Here is a 25187-nt window from a genome sequence, read left to right on the forward strand (position 1 = left end):
TTTTTTTCAAGCCTTTATCTAAATGTTTTTGATTTTAGGTTTCTTCTGTTTTAAAATTAGTTTTTTTAATAATTTTTCGAAGATAAAATTTGACGTTTCGGCTTTTTTTCAAGCCTTTATCTAAATGTTTTTGATTTTAGGTTTCTTCTGTTTTAAAATTAGTTTTTCTAATAATTTTTCGAAGATAAAATTTGACGTTTCGACTTTTTTTCAAGCCTTTATCTAAATGTTTTTGATTTTAGGTTTCTTCTGTTTTAAAATTAGTTTTTTTAATAATTTTTCGAAGATAAAATTTGACGTTTCGGCTTTTTTTCAAGCCTTTATCTAAATGTTTTTGATTTTAGGTTTCTTCTGTTTTAAAATTAGTTTTTTTAATAATTTTTCGAAGATAAAATTTGACGTTTCGGCTTTTTTTCAAGCCTTTATCTAAATGTTTTTGATTTTAGGTTTCTTCTGTTTTAAAATTAGTTTTTCTAATAATTTTTCGAAGATAAATTTTGACGTTTCGACTTTTTTTCAAGCCTTTATCTAAATGTTTTTGATTTTAGGTTTCTTCTGTTTTAAAATTAGTTTTTTTAATAATTTTTCGAAGATAAAATTTGACGTTTCGGCTTTTTTTCAAGCCTTTATCCAAATGTTTTTGATTTTAGGTTTCTTCTGTTTTAAAATTAGTTTTTCTAATAATTTTTCGAAGATAAAATTTGACGTTTCGACTTTTTTTCAAGCCTTTATCCAAATGTTTTTGATTTTAGGTTTCTTCTGTTTTAAAATTAGTTTTTTTAATAATTTTTCGAAGATAAATTTTGACGTTTCGACTTTTTTTCAAGCCTTTATCTAAATGTTTTTGATTTTAGGTTTCTTCTGTTTTAAAATTAGTTTTTCTAATAATTTTTCGAAGATAAATTTTGACGTTTCGACTTTTTTTCAAGCCTTTATCTAAATGTTTTTGATTTTAGGTTTCTTCTGTTTTAAAATTAGTTTTTTTAATAATTTTTCGAAGATAAAATTTGACGTTTCGACTTTTTTTCAAGCCTTTATCTAAATGTTTTTGATTTTAGGTTTCTTCTGTTTTAAAATTAGTTTTTTTAATAATTTTTCGAAGATAAATTTAGACGTTTCGACTTTTTTTCAAGCCTTTATCTAAATGTTTTTGATTTTAGGTTTCTTCTGTTTTAAAATTAGTTTTTTTAATAATTTTTCGAAGATAAAATTTGACGTTTCGACTTTTTTTCAAGCCTTTATCTAAATGTTTTTGATTTTAGGTTTCTTCTGTTTTAAAATTAGTTTTTTTAATAATTTTTCGAAGATAAATTTAGACGTTTCGACTTTTTTTCAAGCCTTTATCTAAATGTTTTTGATTTTAGGTTTCTTCTGTTTTAAAATTAGTTTTTTTAATATTTTTTCGAAGATAAATTTTGACGTTTCGGCTTTTCTTTAAGTCTTCATTAAAATATGATATTGACACTGACAATTTGTGTATTTATATTGATCAATAAATCATCCACATCATGAATATCAAAATAAGAATAAAATAAAACTAGAACTTCGTTTTAATAATGAAAATTAATTTTTCCTCAGTCCTTACATCTCAAATATTTAGCAGTATTCAATCAAATTATTTGTAGTTTTATTAGAATTCTACTTAAACTATTTAAGTCGTTTTTTATCATTTGTAGTTTTTTCGTTTTTATTAATATGAACAATTTCTAAAAATTCTCTTTTTCGTGAATTAGATTCCGTTTCAAGAATTTTTGAATCTTTATAGGACAAACCTCCCAATATCTAGAAAATAGACTGAAAGATCATCAATACGATAAAAAAACAATAAAATTAATGAAATATAAAAGAAAATATAAATTCGATTATAAAGATTCAAAAATTCTTGGAACGGAAATTAATATATGAAAAAAAAATTTATTAACTGCTATTTTGATTTTGAGTTTTGGCAAGCTATGTTACGAATTATCCTTCATTCCTTTCTACGTGTTCCATCTTTTCTTAATAAGAGTCCCTACTAAAACAACACAAGGCCTGTATATTTTCTTCACAATTTAAAAGTATTTTCGGCTTATTTTTGACATGCATCAATTGAGAAAACGTGTATCTAACTCTAATTTCTCCAGTTCTATATGTCAAAAAATCCAGAATTGATAAATAATTCTATAGCTACCGGATCCTTCATGACCAGTTACAGTCTTCGTAACTGTACTGTACTACATTATTCTATGAACGCTAGCCTTAGTGTCGAGGGCCTTTTGGAAAGGTAGCGCAATAAACAAAATTACTATAATATACATCTCAAGATTAAATTACATCACTAAAGCCAAGTTTCTGTAAACGGCGCAGTTTCCTTAAGATATCGACGTTCGATTTTTGAGCGCTTCGTTTCAAGACAAAATGACACTTCGTTTAAGTCCAAGTGAGCAATAAAGAGCAGGTAGAAGGTTTTGGTTTTTCCCAAAGTAAGGTATTTTTAAATACAAAATATTATATAAGCGTGTCTGTTCACGAAAACCCGACTTGATAACGGTTGTACGAAGCGAACTTGTCACCGAAGCTCCTGCTGCTGTTGAGCTGGTGTTTCCATCTCCATCTGCTCTGATTAGTTATCATCAGGCTGCTGTTTGTGCCTGTCGACTTCGTAGGTGGTTAGTCGAGTCATCTGACACAATACAACAAAAAGTTTTGCGTACATTCAACATCCTTCCACAAATTCCTTTCTGAAAGAAGCCGCAGCTAGACTTTCATGCCTAATTATACCTTAAGAAGAAAATTCAAGTTCGTATGGATGATCTATTGATGACAATGAAAACACTTGTGTCATCATGAGGTAGTTGTTCAACTGTTGGTTCTATACAAGTCCAAGCAATCATCAATTACTGCGTTTATACCAAGAAGCATTTAACTTTGATACCCCAGCAAGTGTGTCCTGGTATTTTAGTGGAAATTACTGCGGATCTATGAGTTATATTCTCAGACCGTCTTCCTCTGGGCGAACTCCTGGGTTTACTTTAACTTTTCTTCCAGTTATCGTTCAATAAGGTTGCTTCTGTTTAGATATTCGATCCTTTCTTCGTCAACATCTATAATTTGTAGATTTATTGTAATTTCAACATGTAAAACTTCAATTATTTTCAATGTTGTTTTCCACGGTTGTTGGTTGGATAGCCACTACTGATGCCAAGCGTTTGTAGTGACTCTTGAACTGTAGAGGATTGAAGGTTCTTGTAACTGAATCCGCTTGAGCTTCCGAAACTAATTATTTTTAAAAATAACTCTTAAACAAGCGACGGCCCTCGCATTTACCTACTCTTCTTCTTGCCACAATCGTATTTCGCTTTTTCCACGACAGGACCGGCTAGCGATAAATTTCGACATAACCAAGTTTGATAATTGTTACTGTTCGTTTCAAAAATAATAATAATTAGAACAATTTATTATCAAGAGGCGATGATAATTTTTTTTAAAACAACATTTTTTGATACAATATAACGTTTTGAAGATAATTTTTCGTTAGTTGCGCCGGCTCTGCTGGAACTAAGAAGGTGCTCGCAATTAAGAAGGTTTTGCCGTGTCGTTGGGCCCCATACACTCGACATTTGTTAATGATTTTCTGGTGGAGAGATTTCTGCTAATTTCGTACTTTTCAAGACCGAAAAAAGAAAAAAGATAAATAAATATACCGAAGCTTTAATTAACCGTTTTTTTGTGTGTGATCTTGTAAGATTAATTGTTCGAAAAGGTACAGGCTTTGTATATGTTTTTAAAATAAATCTGGAACGAATTACAAGGTTCATAGATCTTTCGACAAATGTTCATTTAGATTCGAAATTAATTTTCAAAAGACAATATTTACAACGTTATTAAAAAACAGTTAAACTAGAGAGGAACATTAGTCCAGTCATTTTAGGTTTTATCTGTGGAAAAAGTCTACTTTCCAAGGTCAGATGTGTTACAACTTCAGTAGTAATTATGCAGGAATTTCCCAACAAGAGAATTTTTCTTGGATTGTCATTGTCATTGCTGGAATGAATTTTGGATAGATAAGTACAGCTTTGCTAAACACCCACTACTTCAGCCGTTCAACAGCAAATTAACTAAACAAATCTGGCTAGGAAGATGATTTGATCTAAAACAATCGGATTGAGAGTTGAAAAATAATATACTGCAGCCAATATCACCAGCACCCGATGATCTACTGAACACGATCTTTAGTAATTGTACTAAAGACAAATTTGGAAGCAAAAAAATTGCATTAAGGTGCTCAAACGTTTTGTGAACATGCCGTGGCCAGTTATTATCAAACGCAAAGTCAAAAAGTGATGGAAATGATGAAGATGTTGATATATATCTAAGAATAAGTCCACTCGACGTTTTATCAGCAACTGTTACTGATAGAGAAACTGAAGATATGGACAATGAATACAAAAAAATCCAAATTTTTCCAAATTACTGAACTCCAATAGCAATAGATCGTTAGATATTTACGAAAAACAGATAACAACATATGAAAATAAGCTTTTAATCCAATACATGATCTAAATTTGTGTTTTACGTGGTTAAAAAATTTATCGATAATTCTGTACTACTACAATTTTTCATTAATGATGAAAACAATCGGTGCGTTCCCGTTTTCGGAACCTAATCAAATGAAATCAAATTTTCTGAATATTCCACAACAAATAATCTAAAAAACATCGTATGTTTCCAATTTTTTTAGTGAAACTTCACCTGGAAACTTCGGCGATGAGTAATTTTCGCGATATCTGCAATTGACCACTTCCAATGGTCCAGAAATCATCTTGGATCGGAATTTATGTCCATAGCGAGTGTCAGAAATACCGGTCAATGCCGGAAGTTTGTTTGGAAAGATTTTACCGAGTTTTTCCGGAAAAAAAGGAACTTTTCATGCACGGGTTCAATGGAGCGTTGAGTAGGGAATTTGTCACGGTGAATTGGGTAGGAGCTTCACTAGTCTCGTACATAACAGGAAATTTACGGGGATGATGGATTTAGGACAACGTGTGCCGGTTGAAATTGAAGAAAAAAATATGATTTAGGTTTTTCTATTCTATAGAATTCGATCGATAGCTTTAATTCACTTTTGTAACAAGTTTTTTAAAATTTGTCCCGGAAGTACTCGGCCTAATAAAGAAAATACAAAAATATATTTCTTTTTCTTCTTCTTTTTATAATAAGAATCGGCAAGCTGCTCGAAATTGCCATTAACTGCCGAATATCACCCTCACTCTTCGACCACCGAATCTGGGAACAAAAATCTTCCCTCAAACGCCTTTCAAACAAAAGTATTTTATCACATAACGATGATCAATTTTTCCCTTGTGTAAATATGCAATAAAGTACAGGTAGAAGGTTTTGGTTTTTCCCAAAGTCAGGTATATTGAGTATATGTGTGCTCGTTCACAAATTAACTAAAAACGTTTACTAATGATGACTGCCAATCATTCGCCAGATAATTCTGAGACCATCCTCGTTTGAATTGAGACAAGCTTCTTCTTCGTCATTCTCTCCAGTCCTTTGAATTTCTTTCCTTTCTCTTCTCTATTTTTTCTCTCATATATCCGAACCAGTTTGAATGTGATGTGTTTCCTATTTTTTCCTCTATAACTTCCATCATATCGTCTTTAGTCCATCTTTGTTTTCACTATTATTTTCTTTAGTTGTTTCATTCCAGTCTAACGAAATCATGTCGTAGGACTCAAAAAAATTGAGATGCTCTAGAGATTCCTTCGATGAGGAATACCCAGGAGATGGGACACCAAAATAATGGCAGACAATTGCTGGAAAATCATGCTAAAAAGTCCAAATCAGTTTCATTCGAGAATATCACTCGAATGAAGGTTAATACCAATAAACTGGGACTGTGGCGATCAAACACCAACGTGTTCTTTCAAAATGCATTTCAAGCTTTCGAATAACTACGTATTCATCATCGGGGAATTGATTGAACGTTCAAAATTTTCAAAATGAATGTATTCCATCGCATTTTTCGTTAGATCAATTCCCTGATGATGAATACGTAGTTATTCGAAAGCTTACAATTTATATATTAAAAAGAGTACACTCTGATGTTCGATTGCCACAATCCCACAATTATAACGTTCGTAAACTAGTTGACAAATACTTCATTTACTCATTGTAAAAATTATTTTTATTTATTTATCTCCTTATGATATTTATTTCCACGTATCACTAAACTATTTGACGGTATTCCATTTTTAAGAAAATTAAGGATGCCGTTGAAGTGCTGTCCCATTTTTGATATAGTCGTATTTGATAACAAAAAGTATCGGTGTCAAAGGACTCGACCACATTAAAATGATTAAGACAAAAACTAGGGTCTTGTCTTTGGTGTAATTGGTTTATCAGGGGTCCGAATTCGTACCGAAAAGGTCCTTTTTCTGATACGAAATTTTCCGGTGGTCGCTTTCCATTTGTGCTTTAAAAGTGATTCGTTTCAATTAGTGTTTTTACCTTTTCGCTCTGATTAACTTTAGACAGCATCAAAGGATTTTCCAACAGAGTCTATTACTTTTTGTATTTAGACAGATTTTTTGGATTCTGGAATACATTTAGAAAAAATAACAAATGATATGGAAGTAATAAATGTTTCAAATGTATTTTCTATTTAAGAAATAGTTTTTACTTCAAATATGACACGACTTGTCATTTCTTCATTATTATCAACAACTTCTACAGCTTGATTGAAAAATATTTTTCCATTAAACATCCATCAACATAACTAGAATTCTTAGTAGTCTTAGAGCCTCAAAAAACGGATCCAAACCAGTAAACGACGTAGATGTCGGCCACCCTGAGCACCAGGTACTTCGTAGACCTTTTTTATCAAGATATTCATCTGGAACGACTTCGAAACACCCCCCGAATAGTAAAATTGAACTCAAAATTACACTTTTCACAACGCGACTTTCTCAAATCGAATCCACACTTCCATAAAGAAACTTGTGATAAAAATAGTGGAAGAAACGGAATGAAAAACTAACATATGATGAAAATTAGATAACAGAGAAATATAATGGAGAGAAATAAATCAAAGAAGGCAAAGAATAAGATCAAGAAGCTAGTAGGAAATGAGAGAAAAGCTACAGAAATGGATAGGGATTGTAAATAATGGAAAAATAGGTGTAAAAAGGTGTTGGATCTATTATGGAAGGAAAAAGATGAAGATTTCAGACGTTCAAGAACACTTTAACATTAAAAAATTGTCAATATCATGCAAATAAAAACAACTATTGAAAATTCAATTAACCAACTGTTAGTTTGATTCAAAAACAGAACAAAAACATTTGCGATATTTTATATCTTGAAAAATATATAAATTAGGACGAATCAAATTGATATTTCAATCTGGGACTTCTGTACCGAGCTTAATATTATTCCAAAACTCCAATTCGGATTGAGAACCGAACATTCCACGCACAACGCCATCACCAATCTTCAAACTATCTCGACCAAAACATTTTTATGGATATTCAGAAGGCTTTCGATCAGGTCTGGCATGCCGGACTCTCTTACTGGCGTTCCACAAGGCTCCATTCTGAACCCATTCCGTCTTGAACCCACAGTAAAAGTCTAATTGTACGGGGATTCATCGCTTTTAAAAAATTAAAAAAAAAACGAAACCGAAAAGAGCCTTTTTTGCTTACAAATTTCATTTTTGTTCATAACCACCAGAACGCCAGCCTTGCAGAGGAGTTATTCCTATGTCGGGACCAAATTTTAACCAACGAATCTCTTTCTTTATTGATATTTCAAGGAAAATAATGTTACGCCAATGGAAAGTAATCGTGACGACATTCTGGTTTCCCGTCGCGGTTTCGGCTCAGATTCAATTTACTTAAAGTAAATATTTGTAATTGGTCTATCGACTATCGTTTCGAGTATAGCCAAACATGTCAAAAATTGTAACACTTGCGAGTTTAGTTTATTACACTTTATTCACTTTTTGTTATTTACGATCGAGTTAAACAAACATGCACCATCGGAAAATAAACTCTTAATATTCCTAAGAGAAAAGAAAATTTCGTGGAAATTGACTAATGATTAACGTAAACGTAAATGACACATAATTAATTGATTTTGGTTAATGTTCGGGGTCTAAACTATTTTTCACGATGAAAAATTGATATTTTTGATAGATTTTTATTAGTTTCTACATTTTTTTCGGCGTATTTGAGATAAAAATGAGATCTAACTTTGAAACTTGAAATTTAGACCAGCGAAAACTCCCCGATTTGTCTGAGAAAACTTTGATTAAAATTATTTGTCGATAAACATCATATTTTTCACAATATACATACAAAAACGAACAATTTGAAAATAAAAACGAATTTTAATAATTTTTAGGTTAGGTTAAGTTACGTTAGTTAGGTTAAGTTACTTTTCGGAAACAAATCAAGTCGTTTAAGGTTTTTTTTTGGATTCCCAACTGGCCTAAATTTTGGTTTTCAAACTTAGATTTCATTTTTATCTCAAATGCGCCAAAAAAATGAATACAACGAGAAAAAACTTTTACGCCAATTGACTTAAATAATACCTGTTTCAACCTGAACTAAAAAAAGTTGAAATACCTCGTATAAATTCACGACAGTATCGTAATCGTGTTTTACTCAAGTAATAATTTAGTTGATTAAGCGATACCCTAAAAGTCTCGTTTTTTTTTATAGTTTCACCTGTCTTTCAGCAGGTGTTACGTCAACTGTCAAAAGTTATTCGTTTTATAAATGACCTCTCGCTATATTAAAAACTTACCAGGATGGAAAATAGGCCAGAAGATTAGAAAATTAACGAATATTGAGTTTGTTGATTTTTGTTTGTTGGAATTGAAATGCGTTAATTATTAAAATATTAAGACCGTTACAAAGATGACCACCCTGTATAGTATTATCAAAAACTGAATGAATCTCATTAGAAAGAACTTTAAAAATGACAATAGACACAAATATTGAGTTTTTTGCTATACTTTTGTTTTTTGGAAATGAAATCCATTCGTTTAGGTCTTAACAAATAACTTTGTCGAATATTACCACCCTATATATTAATATCAGAAAGATTTTATGATAATTTAGAGGTGTAATTTATTTATCCAACATTTTTGGGGGAGATAGGGACGTTTTCACATGGGATATCGTTTTTTTTAGGAATGGCCCTGATGTAGTAAAAATTTTTCACTGCAGGGCTATAATTAGAATAATTTGCGGTATCGGGATACTTTTTTTCGATGTAGTACTATCTCAATTAGTATACCATGTGTGAATTTGAATTTTCTTGTTGGGAAAATTGATATAATACAACAAAAATAAACAAAATAACTTGCAATATTCCCAATCGTCATTAAAAATATATAATGAGTTAATTTCATGAAAATATCTGTTTATTAACACCACCTTTTACTTTAACTACACTGTCCTGTCCTTGGAGAGATTTCTGTGGTTTTTATCCGGCTCGAAGGACCAACGTGATTATAAATGTTAATCTAGTAATAGTATGAATATCAAATATATATAAACACGATTAAAAAATAGATTAGTATCAACACCCGGCCTATTTTTTCTAACTTTGATGTTAGATAGTTTGGTAAAGGATTAAAGGAGTTTTATTGAACGCGTGAATGCGTCATTTTTGAGGTTAGATTATTATTAATGGCGTCTTTGGGATGATTTATGTTTCGTGTTACGAGGTAAGATAGAAAAAAAAACTCGAGGGATTACTTATGTATCGGCTTTCATATTATAACTTTTTATATGTATAATAGGCTTCACTAAAATTTATAAAATGATAATACAAACGATTTATGAGGAATTTTGTTTTAAAAAAGCTTCCGACTCATATCAATTAAGAAATAAAACATCAAATTGTATATTAGTGTTTTATTGATTATTTATTTCAGCTTTTCCTCGTATACAATAAAAAACAACCAAAACGCTTTTTAGATTTTTCCGTTTGCCTCGTATTTCTTCTATACTAACAAACAATAATAAAAAAAATGGTTTAGTATATGAATAAAAGTATATAAACGCGTGATTATTGTGGTACTAAATCTAAATTGATTACCAAATCTGGCAACGCTGTCGAAAAAAATTAAAACGAAGCATGTTCGTGCTTCAAATAGTTGTGTCTGTGTTTTATAACAACGCGTGCACGTCTAGTAGACGCGTTTTAAGAATGAACAACAAATTTTTTTCGTTTACGACGTACGGACACGAATTACGAAAATATGTTTATCGAATGTCAACAATTCCCGAACTCGCCGCTGCCATATCGTTCAACAGTATGGAAGACGTACTAGAAATTCTTAAAAACGGGCTCTGTTACCGACGCGCCGTGTTCTAGACGACCGATATATGTAACGCGCGCGGTCTTTTGAATCGGGTCACATGATATATGAAAATGCTCAAAGATTTACGTTTAATAAATTCATTTTGACTTTCGAATAACTAAATTTGGGTAATTATACACTTTCACGGTCACCTGGTTTATATGGCTCTAGAAAATCGAAAAATGGATGGATTTTAATGATCTTGGTCTCAAAATGTTCCATTTTACGGCGGATTTATAAAAAAAAAATACGAAAATTAAAAAAAATAAATATTTTTTACAGTTTCATGACTTTAGATGCAAAAAAATGACTTTCTACATCCTTCGTAGCTGTTTCTGACGTCGTGGAATCAAGTTCGTATATTTTTTTTTCGCAATTTACATAAAAAAATGAATATTTTGAAAAAAAAAAAAAGTTTTTCTACTATTTAAGGTTTAAAACTATTAAAAACCGCAAAATTCAGCCACTACCCCCGTGTTTTTCATAAACTCGTCGTAAAATGGAACATTTTGAGACCAAAATTATAAAATTTATCTATTTTTCGATTTTTAATGGTCCAAAAACTATTAACATTGACGAATATAGTACGAAACTATTCACGAAAATTGATTGTTTTTCATAGATTTCATTTTAAGCTATAAAAACTGAAAAAATCATTCTTTTTGGATTTTTTTTTAAATTGTTTATTAATTTATGTAGAATACAAAAAAAATATAAGAACTTTATCTGATAATGAGATAATTTTTTGTAAAGGATTATTTTGCAAAACCGTTTTTTTTACGATTTAAAACAGTAAAACTATGAAAAATTTTCATTCCAGCTATTTCTACTAATTTTTTTTATAAATCCGCCGTAAAATGCAACATTTTGAGACCAAGAGCATTAAAATCCATCCATTTTTCGATTTTCTAGAGCCAAAAAACACATGTTGTATATATAAAATGATGGGAAAAAAAATAAACCTCAAAATACAATAAATATAAATATTGAGTTTGTTGATTTTTGTTGCTGTCCTAACGTTTTTTCTTAAATTGAAGTCCTTCCAACTAAGTTTTTGTACTCAACTTTTTTTCAAAATGCGTAGACTACAATAAAGTTTAAAAAAAAACTGATTTAAATAACTCTAATGCGATATTTATGAAAATCTTTGACGTTTTGCAAAAACAAATTCTTCAAAAAATTAATGATATTCGTAACGAACTTGGAATATATATTAGAAAGGGTACAATTTGGTGTTTCATTGCCACGGTCCCACAACAATCACGTTTATAAGTTAATTGACATATCAAAGACATTCCAATTGATGTTTTTTAATGGGTGATTGGATTAAATCAATTCTCTATGTAGGATTTAAAAACTGTCCTAACTCTACTGGTAACTTTTTCAAGACTTTACATTAGATGTAGCAACAATTTATGATATCAAACCAATCATTCCTTCCCAACGAGATTGAAATCGGTTTAATAGAGAAAGTAAGCAAGACCCATAAGACCATCAACTTCTCTGGAAAATAATTTGAACTATTAAAGCGAAAAAGCCTCGGTTTGGAGTTGAGAGAACAATTTTTGGAAACAAAACTCCTAGAAGATACAATCGAAAAAAAGAAAAAGGACAGTGGTGGTAGGAAAATCATTTACAAATGATGGATACAATGGTTGATGTTTCAAACTTTCCACTTTGCAAAAATGAAGGCCAGGAAGTTTCGTGGAAGTGCAAATCTTGTTGACTGTACAGCAGGATCAGTTTTAACCAATTGGAAGCCGGACTTATCATGAAACTTTCTCCTTAGAATCAGATAAACGTCAAACACAGTCAACAATGAAACTGAAGGAAATGACATCGATGACGATTTCTTCTCAATCAACTCCTCGAACTTTATAAATTGAATAACTAGTTTTTAAATATGTTAATAGGTAATTCTGTTTCAACACCTTTACTTACCATTTAGTGACGAAAATTACTGACTAAAAGGCCTATTCTGGTAGTTACTCTTCTTATTGGGCGGTACTAGATGTTCGGGTAAATGAAAAGGTATTTCATTACCCTGTAATTTCACGTTAATGAGATGCATGGCTAAAGCAAATTCATCTCTATCCAAATACCCGTCCTTATCGACATCGGAAAGTTTCCATATCTTTCCCAAAATGGCGTTAGGTAATTTCGATTTGACTAGTTCATCTTTAACAGTCGCTCCCGATAATTTTCCATTTACAGGTCCCAAAGTATCGAATAATTTATCGTAGCTGTCTCTTTCTTTGTTAACTATCCATTCGGGTTCCCCGTAACCGGCGTTACAACCTTCCCCGCTCTTGTAACCGAATGGCGTAACCCTATCCTCCACGTTTTCGAAAGCTCCTCCGGTTACTTCGCCTTGAGACGTCGGGGAAGAATCGTGGGGTATCATCGACATCAGCTCCGATATATTAACAGTTAACATATCGTTTACTGTATCCATTAATTTCGGCTTCAACGAATGGAACTTGTTGAAATCTTGTTTTGAGAGATGTTCTTGCATCTTGTTCATATCGGGGAAATCGCCTGTCGAAATTTGATGTTCTTTGTGTATCTTCTCGTATATTTGCGTCAAATTTTTGATTAGATCTTTCTTTTTATGTTCCTTGCCGAATAACGGCATTTCCTTTTTGATTTCGGATATTATGTAAGCGTGCACTTTGGCTAACCTTGCACGTTTTATTAGATCGTTCAATTTTCTTAACGCCGAATTCTTCGGTAAACTTTGTAGATCGGTGAAGAGATCTTGAGTTTCGGCTTCGAATAGTTTTCTGTTGCCGTCGTACCTCAAAGGTTCGTCCCAAAACGAACCTATATACACTCTAACCACTTCCGGAGTTTGGAGAACTTTTCCCAACGACCACATCAGAGCTCCGTAGACTCGCATCAATTGTTGTTGATCTATCATATCGGCTTTGTTTAATACTATACGTATTTTATCGTCGTGACCTCGAAGGGCTTCTATAGATCTGCGAAATTCGTCGGAAATGTCCAATTTGTGGGCGTCGAAGAGCAAGATGATTCTGTCGACTCGTTCGGCGAACCATTCTAGAACTCCAGTGAAATCGTAGCCGCGATCGATTCTTTGTTTTTCTCCTGAAACGTATAGATAAGAATTTAGACTCAACTACATACAAAAATCCAGCACAGTTTTTAATACAAGAAGAAAAAATGCACTTGGTCAAATCCAAATTGAATCTAATAACAAAGAAATCATATAAGATGTTGGGGCTTTAAACAGATTTTCAATGGGAAATGAAGAATTGAACTATAAAACACTGATTACCGTCTTAAGAAGATGGCATTATGAATCTTATTGAAACAATAAAATATGCAGACGAAAGTTGTAGAAAACAACAAGCAAAAACAGATGATAAAAAAGATAAAACAACTGATGGATTTGAAGAATTATCGATTATAAATTTTGATGATGGAGCTATTCAAAAAGCTAAGACTTCTTTATAATGGAATGTCCTGAAAAAATCATGAAAAACGAAATTAAATACATGAAAAAACTATTTAAAAACCGTTCGTACACATAGGAATAAAAAAGATGTCTATAGATCAGAATATCGATTCCGAAAATAGAATTACCTACAGAGTTACCGTATAGAATGAAAATTGGGATCGTAATTTTATCTAAACAAGGAAAAACTGACCAAAAATGGAAATTAAAGGCAATAGAAAATGTCTATGAAGTCGTAGCTACTGTAAATTCTCTCAAAATGTAGGCAATACGTTATACTGAACTGTATATACGGTTGCCTACTTTGTTAAATCGATCTTTCGAACGAATATCGATTCCGAAAATAGAATTACCTACAGAGTTACCGTATAGAATGAAAATTGGGATCGTAATTTTATTTAAACAAGGAAAAACTCACCAAAAATGGAAATTAAAGGCAATAGAAAATGTCTATGAAGTCGTAGCTACTGTAAATTCTCTCAAAACGTAGGCAATACGTTATACTGAACTGTATATACGGTTGCCTACTCTGTTAAATCGATTTCTCGAACGAATATCGATTCCGAAAATAGAATTACCTACAGAGTTACAGTACAGAATGAAAATTGGGATCGTAACTTTATTTAAACGAGGAAAAACTGACCAAAAATGGAAATTAAAGGCAATAGAAAATGTCTATAAAGTCGTAGCTACTGTAAATTATCTCAAAATGTAGGCAATACGTTATACTGAACTGTATATACGGTTGCCTACTTTGTTAAATCTATGTCTCGAACGAATATCGATTTCGAAAACCGACTTATCATCTAAAACCGAAATGAAATAAAAATATTGTTAAAAAAATATTAATTTTGGTTAAAAAATTATCATTGGGCATGAAATTGGGAGCCATAATTTCAGCTAAATAAGGCAAAAACAAGGAAATTGATAATAAAAACAATAAAATTGTACTTGGTGAGATATTTATGAAATCGTAGCTACTGCAAAATGTTATGTAATTATCAAAAAGGGCAGATAATACTTTGTACTAAACTATTTGTCAAACAAGAATTGATTTCGAAAAATTAAATTTAAATGGAGACTAAAATAAAAATGTTGGTTTGTCAGGATTCATGAAAAAATCATTTTTCATAAAATCATTGCTGATTCGATCGGTTTTTTTTCTCAATTTCTCGTCGCAAATAACAAAATTATCGTTTCTTGTGTAAATTCTATTTTACATTTTTTTCGAGCCTTTTCTTTAACCAAAAAATATCTTACAAACGACGTATTTTTCTTTGCATTTTTTCCTTTTGGAGTATTCCAAAATCCTGTAACAGGTCCAATTTTTTCCGCCAAATCCAACCCCAAGTATTAGTCCTTTACGGCCGGCGAAAGAACGGAAAGGCCATTTATAAGACACCTTTACCCGATGGGGGCGTCTACAGTTAGGTCCTTTTCCAAGTCGGAAATCCGGATTTATGTTTCCCTTGCATATTCTTTCCGGTAATTGTGAGAGGATTATTTTTTGGGGTAAAAAGATATCTGTTTTTACGACTTCATTTGTTTAAATATGAAATAAGAGAACCACGACAAATATTTTCGTTATTTTCGAGTTAATGTATCTAAAGCTGATCCCTAGGTTTCGTTTTTCCATGTATAAACGAAAAAAAATTCTATACAAATACGATTCACCCCTTCATAGTCGTCAAGATAGTGGTTTGAACCAACAGCAAATTAATTTTGTTAATATCGTCCAAAATCGGCTGGTTTTCCAAAAAAAAAAACATACCGTGAGATTGGGCATTGCATCAAAATTGTTTCTTGAAAAGATTAGTTCGCATTGGATCCCGTATAATTTGACAAAAGTTCATAAAGAAGCTCGTGTCCATTGGTGCAATAAAAAAATGCTGAAAAAAGCGGTTAAGAAGCGGTTAAAAAGTTCAAACCGCATGCTTTGTAGGTTCCATGTAAAATGGAGAATATTTTGAAAAAAAATATCAAATTATAAATTTTTGTTTCGATTTGTCTACTTCAAAACTTAAACAACAACCCTCGTACATCATTTTATTCGCCGTGGAAAGACCTAAAGGAATCTACAAACTTTTCTTGCAAAAAATCAAAAAACCCATTCGTTTTTAACAATTTGCGACGTAAATAATCGACAAAATTTAATGAATAATATATAAATTTGTAGAATTTTCCAATAAAGTCCATCCGAGTTGTAGTTTTTCCGCGAAATGAGGAATATTTTTTGACTATATAAAGAACGAAATAAACAATTCGACCAAAAGTTATCACCTCCATTTTCCGCGATAAAACACGTATCAATTTTCTTTTGAAAAAAGTCTAATTCGACTGTACTATAAGATAAAAGCTTCAACATACGGGGACCTGTGATTTACGAAGGCATCCACTTGATGTATAGGTCGAAATCATTCTGAAATATGGGTCGTCATAACTAAATAACGTTGAAAAATACGCAGGGGCACAAGGAAATACTGAAAGTATAATTTTTTTTGTTGTGGTTGCTATTATAATGAAAATAATTCCGGGAGATACCGAAATGTTTGTCGAAATTGAAAATTCCCGGGTAAAAAATTGGATGTAGACGAAAAGAAAAAAGGAAGCGGATTGATGTATGAAAAAAATTCATTAGCCTCGAATTTCCATTTCCAATTTTGTCCAATTCTAACTCAAAACAGTTTTTTTTAAATAATACTTACCAGATAATATACCGGGTGTATCGATTATAGACACACCTTTCAATACTGACGATTTCACTAGAGAACACTGAAATCTATTTAGAAATGCGTTTCCGAACGATGATAAAGGTCTAAATTGCTTCTTAGGATCCACTACGAGAGCGTTCCCGGGTATAACTCCTTCTGTTTCTGAATACATAACCGCTATGAACCTATAAATAATAATATTATCCATAATTTAAAATTTTTCCCACTTAAAATATGAGAATATTGAACTTAAATCAATAAAATATGTATTCGAAAACTAGAGGAAAGCAAGTCATAAATACGAGGGTTACTACTCAAGTTTTGACGTATGGCAACACTGATATGTCAATATGTCAATCTCCAGTGACATGACATGACATCTAACAGTTTAAAACGTTGGAGACGGCTTACTCCAACTGTCGTGTTGAATAATTCACCCTCGTGAAAGTTTTTTTATCGAGATAATTACCAATATCTTGTTTATTTATAAATTTAATAACGAATTATTATTTTTTATTAACACAATTAATAATATTAATGAAAATTTACATAACAGATCACAAATTGGTTCAAATATTTCTTAATAGCTCAATTTGGCTCAATTTGGCGATTGTTATATTTCATGTTGAATAATTTAACTAATTCTATGATTTTGAAACAATTTACCATTAGGAAATGCGCATTAATGCAATAGTCCAGTGAACGATAGTAAAAATATTATATAACCTCAAAATTCCGCGTGGATTTGCGTGAAATTTTGGAATCAAGTTTTATTTACCCTTCACTTCGAAATCTAACCTATGCAAATATGTCCAAATTATTTTGAGGGGTGTAAACTACCTCTCATTGCCGAAATTCAATAAAATGAAATTAAAACATTAAAAAAGTTGAAAAAAACATTTGTAGGATTAAAATAGACTTCGCGTGATGTTTCAGGATACTATTTATGTTTTTCAACCCTTAATCAATGTATTTCAACCCGTATTATATGCGAAAAGTCTCGGTAAAAGGGCTACAACATGTTACCACACTAAATTTGAAAGATTTTATCTCGGTTTTTTGCTTTTTTCGTAACAAAAATTCAAAATTTCAATCGCGAATAAGTCGAAAAGTATCGATTTTTCGAAAATAAACTCTATAGAATAATTTGTGTTTAAAACGTATTTATCTATCGATTTCTAAGATTAGTTTCAACAAAAATCCCATCCTCTAATTGGGGTTTAATTCGAATTTCGCGCTCTAGAAAGGGAATTTTGAGAGGTTAGGTTGGTAACACCGATCGAGATTTGCGTCAGATAGACGTAAACACAATAAAAAAGAAGATCATTGAGAAAGACTTGTTAGAAAGAAATCTGAGGTAAAAACATTTTTTCACTCGATTACAAAGTTACTCAACATCTCTTAGACCTTCTAATATGTTTTACTTGATACATCGTCTTCATTTTAGATCTCTTTTAATAATAAATCTAATCAAGACGATTTATCAAGAACAAATATGTTTTTATACGTACTGAACAACTTTTTACTAACCTATCCGTGGTAGGTTCCGGTCCGATCCTCATTCCAGGAAAATCTCTCTCCAACAAATATTTGATAAAAGTGGTTTTCCCTGTAGAATATTGTCCTACTAATAGAATCATGGGTTTAGCATCGAAATCGGCGTCGTTAAGAGGCGGCGAATGGAATTCATGAAACAGATAATGTTGTTCCAAAGGTAACATCTTATTTTTGTAGATAGCCTTCAAACCGTCCACGACGTTTTCGTAACATTCCGGCCGTACTTCGGGTACTTTGCCCAACCAACTGAACATTTTGCTAACAGAAAAGGATCGTTTAAAATAGAAAACAAGTCGTTGACGTGCGGTTGACGTTTAATTTAGATATTTTGACAGCTTTTTTGACACGACATTTGACAAAGATAACGATAACATCTACGAGACTAACGTTCCTATTCAAACTATGCTAGTTCATATAGAGCAAAGACAATTTGCTGATTAAATTAGATAACGGCGGAGGTGTTAGTAAGAAAGAAAGAAATATCATTTCAAACAACAATTTGGTAACTGCTTGGGGACGAAAGACAGAGCAATACTCAAGCTTCCTAACGAAGATGTTGAAAAAATTAACGATGATATGATGAAACTTTCCGGAGAATACAAAATCTAATATAACGATGACTCAAAGAAAGATCTACCTGACGAAGCAATCGAAAATCTGAATAGTGTTAACTAAAATTTCATATTTCATTAGTATATATTCTAAAAAATACAATTTTCCAAAAAAATATCGAGGAAACCCACGTTAAACGAAGATTTATTCAAAGATAATATAATAAATGAAAAGAATACACGAAAATAAGATTAAATGATAAATAAAAAAAACTACAACATGAATATTAGTGAACATATTGAAATGAATGAATATTTGAAACACGATAAACTTTAATTTGATTCACACAGCAGGGAATTTTAACGTACTCACCCTCTATTCATAATTCTTGTATCTGATAAAGTGGTACTACTTCTCTTCAACGTGTGTTTCTTTCTTTTCATTTTAACCGGAGGAACAGGATCTTCAAAAGAACTTTCGACAGCACCTTTATCATCAATGACACTATTATTGACGAATCTGTCAGTTTCGCTAGTACTACTGCATATCCTTCGGTTTGTTTCAGGTTCTTCTGGTACCTTATAACCATCACTATCGATATCTTCTTTTTTATTTTTGAATGTTAAAGACGTGTTCGTACTTTTATCGTAAGAATCGGAAGCAACTTCATCGGTTAGTTCTAAAGTACTATTTGTCGCTTTGGGTACTTTTATGTTGCCGTTTATATCGGTTTGATCCATCACGAATGAAATTTTGGTCGTCACTTGACTGATTTGCAGGATGCTATTTGCGAAAAATGATTGAGCAGATTGATGTTATGTCAGAGTTAAACAGAGGCGTACTTCGAAGTTTTACAATTTGAATATTATCGAAATAACATAATTTAATTGAAAGGAATTTGTGGTATTTGAAAAAACTGATTCAAAAAATATTGTTTTTAGTTAATTGAAGTAATAAAAACAAAATTTATTCTATGATTTAGATGATGTTTGTGACGTTTTTATGACTAGTATTGTTTTGACAGTTTTGTGGCATTTATTGTGACATTCAAATCTTGTTTTTGGTTAACTCACGCAGCACCAACTTTGAACAAATGCCTCTGATATATTTAGGGTCTAAGCTATGTCAATTAACCTCCCCGATTATTTTGTCAACTTTTTTTGTGGTTTTCATCCTTTCAAACTTAACCTTCCATTTCTCAACAGTTGATTGTTTGAAGTAAAATCCGATTAATGTTTATCAAGCCAAGCTTGGACCTTTCTAACAATTTTTTTCAAATATCTAAAGTTACTTTACTCAAATTATCTTTTGAAGATTGGGACCACGAAACTAATCTTCTCTTTGGCTACTACCTTCAGGAGTTCTGCCGTTTTTTGCTTTACCGCTTCCATCGACTCAAATAGATCTTTCTCTAACTTTCAAGGACATCTGAGGCAAAAGCTTTTGGTCAGGAGTCAGATTATTTGGCACCAACTTTTCCAATCAAAATATTTTCCAACAGTTTCTTTATCAGCGTTTACAGCTTCGAATAATTTGTTTAAAATAGAATGAATCGTGTCTTTATTTGTAGCGTACGGCACTGTCGCAAAAAAAAACAAACAAATGAAGCATTTAATTTAATCAAGGACGCGACCACTATCCGCCAAACTAAAACTAGGTTTGCCGTTTATTGTTACTGCCAATTTAGAAAATTGGCCGTGGATATGCTAATTCGGAAAATGCACTTGAAATAAATGCTATTGAAATGCGCAAGACGATTTTTATTGAAATAAACGATCGTGAAATGTTCGAGATCACGGTCAACTGATTTATTCAGAGCATTTTTTTATTACGAAACTACTGATTTATTTATATTTTTGATTACATCACAAATTTGATGAATTGTTGTAGTTAATGTTCTTCAGTTCATAATTTTTACAATCTCTGCGTATGTCCAATATTCTCGTTGAACGTTTGCGTTCAATATTTCTGCATTAAAAAACTTTTTAGGGTAATTTTTAACGTGATTAGTAATTGGAATTTTATTAAAAATTGTACTGAAAACATTAAATTATATATTCGAAAATAAAACCGGAACAACGGTCTGACATTAATCCAATTACGTCTAAATCTCATTTTGTTTCTTCTTAAGTTGAAAGACAAAGAAAATCGCGAAAAGATGTGAGATAATAATATCAGATTTCCTTTTAAATTTCGAGACACCATTCAGAAGTTCCTTGTGTTTGCTATACATTATTAACGGATGGAATTGTTTGAAGTTAGCGGTAGAATTAACTCGAAAAATAATTGGAACTAAATTAGAAGCTGATAAACTTAATTTTTCTAAATTCACTCGAAATATGATTGAGAAAATAATTGGATCTGCTTCTTTTAGAAACTTCTAACGAAGTGTTTTTTATTTAGTTTGATCCTCTTCTATATACCTTCATTCATCAACGGCAGTTTTTATATACAACCATCAAATTATTTCATGAAATTTAGGATAATATTCACGTGACTTATCCTCAGTTTCTTTTAATGGTAAACATTTTATTTATACGAGTATTGAAATCAATCTAAATGTCAGATCTACGTATAACTTTGACAGGTGACATAAGAGACATGGCAGGAACTGACATCATAAACAAAAAACTTGTCATCCTCTGTCTTGATGTAGAATTCATTCATCTGGATCAAAGTTCGATAAAGTTTATGTTTACATTTTTGTGAGTTTAAACTGGAGTTCCAATCGTGAATTTTTGGATAATCTGGGGAAAATTCTGAAAAAATTGAGGTAATGGTAAATTTTTAACAGAAAAATTTCAAGAAAACGAAAAATTTTCGAAAAAAGTTCATTTTTCAATAATAAATATCAAATAAACTTTGAGAAATCCAAAAAAATTTATGTAAATTCAATTTTTCTATAATAAATCTGAAAAAACTCTTAAAGAAACCAAAATACTGATATATAAGATACATTTTTCAACATCTTGAAAAAAACAATAAGAAAATCGAAAAAATTGGATCAACTTTCAATGGACCAACAAATATCAAAAAACATGTTTATTATTCAAGAATCAATTTCAAAAAAAGCTTTAGAAATTTCGAAAAAATTATGATGAGGGTAGTTTTTCAACAAAAGAGATTCAAGAAAATGAAAAAAGTTGAGAAAAATGATGTAAACTTCATTTTATTATAAAAAATCTCGAATAAACTGAAAAAAACCAAAAAAAAATATTGTAAAGTTCATTTCTCAAAAAAACTAGGAGAAATCCTAAAAAATTGACAAAGGAATCATATCAAAAAACTTTTGAGATCCAAAAGAATTAGAGTAAAGTTTATTTTTTAGCAAATCTCAAAAAAACTGAGATAAGATACTTTTTTAACAATAAATCCTGATAAAAACTAAGAGAAATCCATAAAATCTAAAAAAAATGATGTTAATTTCATTTTTCAGCATTTAATCTGAAACAAAATTATGTAAGTACCAATTTTCTACAATAAATCTCAAAAAAACTGAAAAAAAATGGTGTGAAATTCACTTTTCTACATTTTATGTCAAAAAAAAAGAGAAAAATCCGAAAAAATTTATTTAAGATACATTTTCCAACATCTTGAAAATAATAAAAAAAACCGAAAAAATTGGATCAACTTTCAATGTATCAACAAATATCAAGAAACTTGAATCCAAAAATATCGAAAAAGTTTTGAATTCCAAATAAATTGTAGTGAAGTTCACTTTTTAGCAATAATTCTAATAAAAAATAAGAACTTCTGAAAAAATTGATGTTAGTTTCATTTTTTTATAATAAATCACCAAAAAATTGAGAGAAATCCCAAAAAATTGATGTGAGGTACATTTTTTAACAATAAATCCCGAAACAACTAAAAGAAATCCGTAAAATTTAAAAAAAATGATATCAATTTCATGTTTCACCATTCAATCTCAAAAAAATTATGTAAATACCATTTTTCTACAATGAAACCATTTTTCTACTATGAATCTCAAAAAAAACTGAAAAAAAATGCTGTGAAAATCACTTTTCTATATTTCATACCAAAAAATTGAGAAAAATCTGAAAAAATTGATGTGACGTACATTTTTTAAAATAAATCCCGAAAAAACTAAAAGAAATCCGTAAAATCTATAAAAATGATATTAATTTCATTTTTCAGAATTCAATCTTAAAAAATTATGTAAATACCCATGTTTCTACAATAAAACTAAAAAAAACTGAAAAAAATGGTGTGGGTCCACTTTGCTACATTCCATATCAAAAAAATATGTAAAAATCCGGAAAATTTTTTATAAATCTCGTTGCTCAACACTTAATTTTGAAGTATTTAGAAAAAATTGATGCAAACTTTATTTTTCTATAATAAATTCTGAAAAAACTGAAAAACATTGCGAAACACTTGTTGTAAAGTTCAGTGCTTCAATTTTTTTGGGTTGTTTTCAGTTTTTTTTTAAATTTATTATTGAAAAATTATTGTATCTAACTTTTTAAAACGTTTTTATAGATGTTTATTTGGAAAAATGGACTTGATATTAATTTTTTCAGAATTTTGTTATATTTAGTATTGAAACAATCTCAAAAAACCGAAAAAATCACAAAAAATCGACGTTAATTTCCTGGTTCCATAACCTGAGTTCTAATTTCACTAAAAATATGAAAAATCTTTAAATTTCCCAAATATCTATCTGTACATTATTGTATATAATAAATTGGAGTAAAGTTTATTTTTTAGCAATAATTCTAACAAAAATATGCAAAACTTCTGAAAAAATTGATGTTAGTTTCATTTTTTACGTAAAAACAAAAAAAAACTGGGAGAAATCCGAAAAAATTGATGTGAGGTACATTTTTCAACAATAAATCTTGAAATAACTAAAAGAAATCTGTAAAATTAAAAAAAAAATGATATTAATTCCATTCAATCTCAAAAAAAATTATGTAAGGTACATTTTTCAACAATAAATCTCAAAAAAAACTGAAAAAAAATGGTGTGGGTCCACTTTGCTACATTCCATATCAAAGAAATATGTAAAAATCCGGAAAATTTTTTATAAATCTCGTTGCTCAACACTTAATTTTGAAGTATTTAGAAAAAATTGATGCAAAATTTATTTTTCTATAATAAATTCTGAAAAAACTGAAAAACATTGCGAAACACTTGTTGTAAGGTTCAGTGTTTCAATTTTTTTGGGTTGTTTTCAGTTTTTTTAAAATTTATTATTGAAAAATTATTGTATCTAATTTTTTAAAACGTTTTTATAGATGTTTATTTGGAAAAATGGACTTGATATTAATTTATTCAGAATTTTGTTATATCTAGTTTTGAAACAATCTCAAAAAGCCGAAAAAAAATCACAAAAAATCGAAGTTTATTTCCTGGTTCCATAACCTGAGTTCTAATTTCACTAAAAATATGAAAAATCTTTAAATTTCCCAAATATCTATCTGTACATTATTGTATATAATAAATTGGAGTAAAGTTTATTTTTTAGCAATAATTCTAACAAAAATATGCAAAACTTCTGAAAAAATTGATGTTAGTTTCATTTTTTACGTAAAAACAAAAAAAAACTGGGAGAAATCCGAAAAAATTGATGTGAGGTACATTTTTCAACAATAAATCTTGAAATAACTAAAAGAAATCTGTGAAATTAAAAAAAATTATATTAATTCCATTCAAACTCAAAAAAAATTATGTAAGGTACATTTTTCTACAATAAATCTCAAAAAAAAACTGAAAAAAATGGTGTGGGTCCACTTTGCTACATTCCATATCAAAGAAATATGTAAAAATCCGGAAAATTTTTTATAAATCTCGTTGCTCAACACTTAATTTTGAAGTATTTAGAAAAAATTGATTTAAAGCTCATTTTCCAATATTAAATCTCAAAAAACCCCTGAAAAAGTTGATGCAAAATTTATTTTTCTATAATAAATTCTGAAAAAACTGAAAAACATTGCGAAACACTTGTTGTAAAGTTCAGTGTTTCAATTTTTTTGGGTTGTTTTCAGTTTTTTTAAAATTTATTATTGAAAAATTATTGTATCTAACTTTTTAAAACGTTTTTATAGATGTTTATTTGGAAAAATGGACTTGATATTAATTTATTCAGAATTTTGTTATATCTAGTATTGAAACAATCTCAATATATCTCAAAATATGAAAAATCCATACATTTTCCAAATATATATGTATACATTGTTATACAAAATAAAAAACCACGACTTTTAACCTCGTAATCGCTATTTTTAATTCCACTTTTATTCCCAAGAAAAAGGTTCCCATTATACGTTACCGATTCGGTACTACAAAGCAATCGTACCAACGTCGAATCAATCTCTTGTTCACTAATTAACCTGTGTCAGAAGATTTGTGAGTACCAGACCAAAAAGACAACGTGGTACATTCACGTAGGTACCTAGGAATGGTGTGCAGTCACGATCAAATATATTATAGTACCTAAATTGATTCTCATAGCGATGGTATTAATCTTCAACCTCTGCTATTGTAACAGACATGTCATGATATTCAG

At 30.3% G+C, this 25187-nt stretch overlaps 2 protein-coding genes across 5 annotated transcripts in view; one reads left to right on the forward strand and one right to left on the reverse strand.

The window, feature by feature from the left end:
• Window positions 1-25187, forward strand: part of LOC130903441 (netrin receptor UNC5C) — a 296118-nt gene that overhangs the window by 182172 nt on the left and 88759 nt on the right. The window lies entirely within an intron of this gene.
• Window positions 1533-20335, reverse strand: LOC130903442 (EH domain-containing protein 1-like). 3 transcript variants are annotated; one of them, XM_057815541.1, is made up of 5 exons: window positions 19031-19499; window positions 18080-18364; window positions 16544-16734; window positions 12302-13468; window positions 1533-3642 (listed from the first exon to the last, which is right to left on the reverse strand). In XM_057815541.1, the coding sequence occupies exons 1-4, from the start codon at window positions 19396-19398 to the stop codon at window positions 12318-12320; spliced, it is 1995 nt and encodes a 664-aa protein (XP_057671524.1). In that variant the 5' UTR covers window positions 19399-19499; the 3' UTR covers window positions 1533-3642; window positions 12302-12317. The 3 variants fall into 3 exon arrangements, with proteins under 3 accessions (XP_057671524.1, XP_057671523.1, XP_057671522.1); XM_057815540.1 differs by lacking the exon at window positions 1533-3642 and adding an exon at window positions 9897-10005 and having other exon boundaries at window positions 19031-20335; XM_057815539.1 differs by lacking the exon at window positions 1533-3642 and adding an exon at window positions 9897-10000 and having other exon boundaries at window positions 19031-19498.

The sequence above is a fragment of the Diorhabda carinulata genome, chromosome 2, assembly GCF_026250575.1.
Source record: "Diorhabda carinulata isolate Delta chromosome 2, icDioCari1.1, whole genome shotgun sequence".
Classification (NCBI taxonomy): Eukaryota; Metazoa; Arthropoda; class Insecta; order Coleoptera; family Chrysomelidae; genus Diorhabda; species Diorhabda carinulata.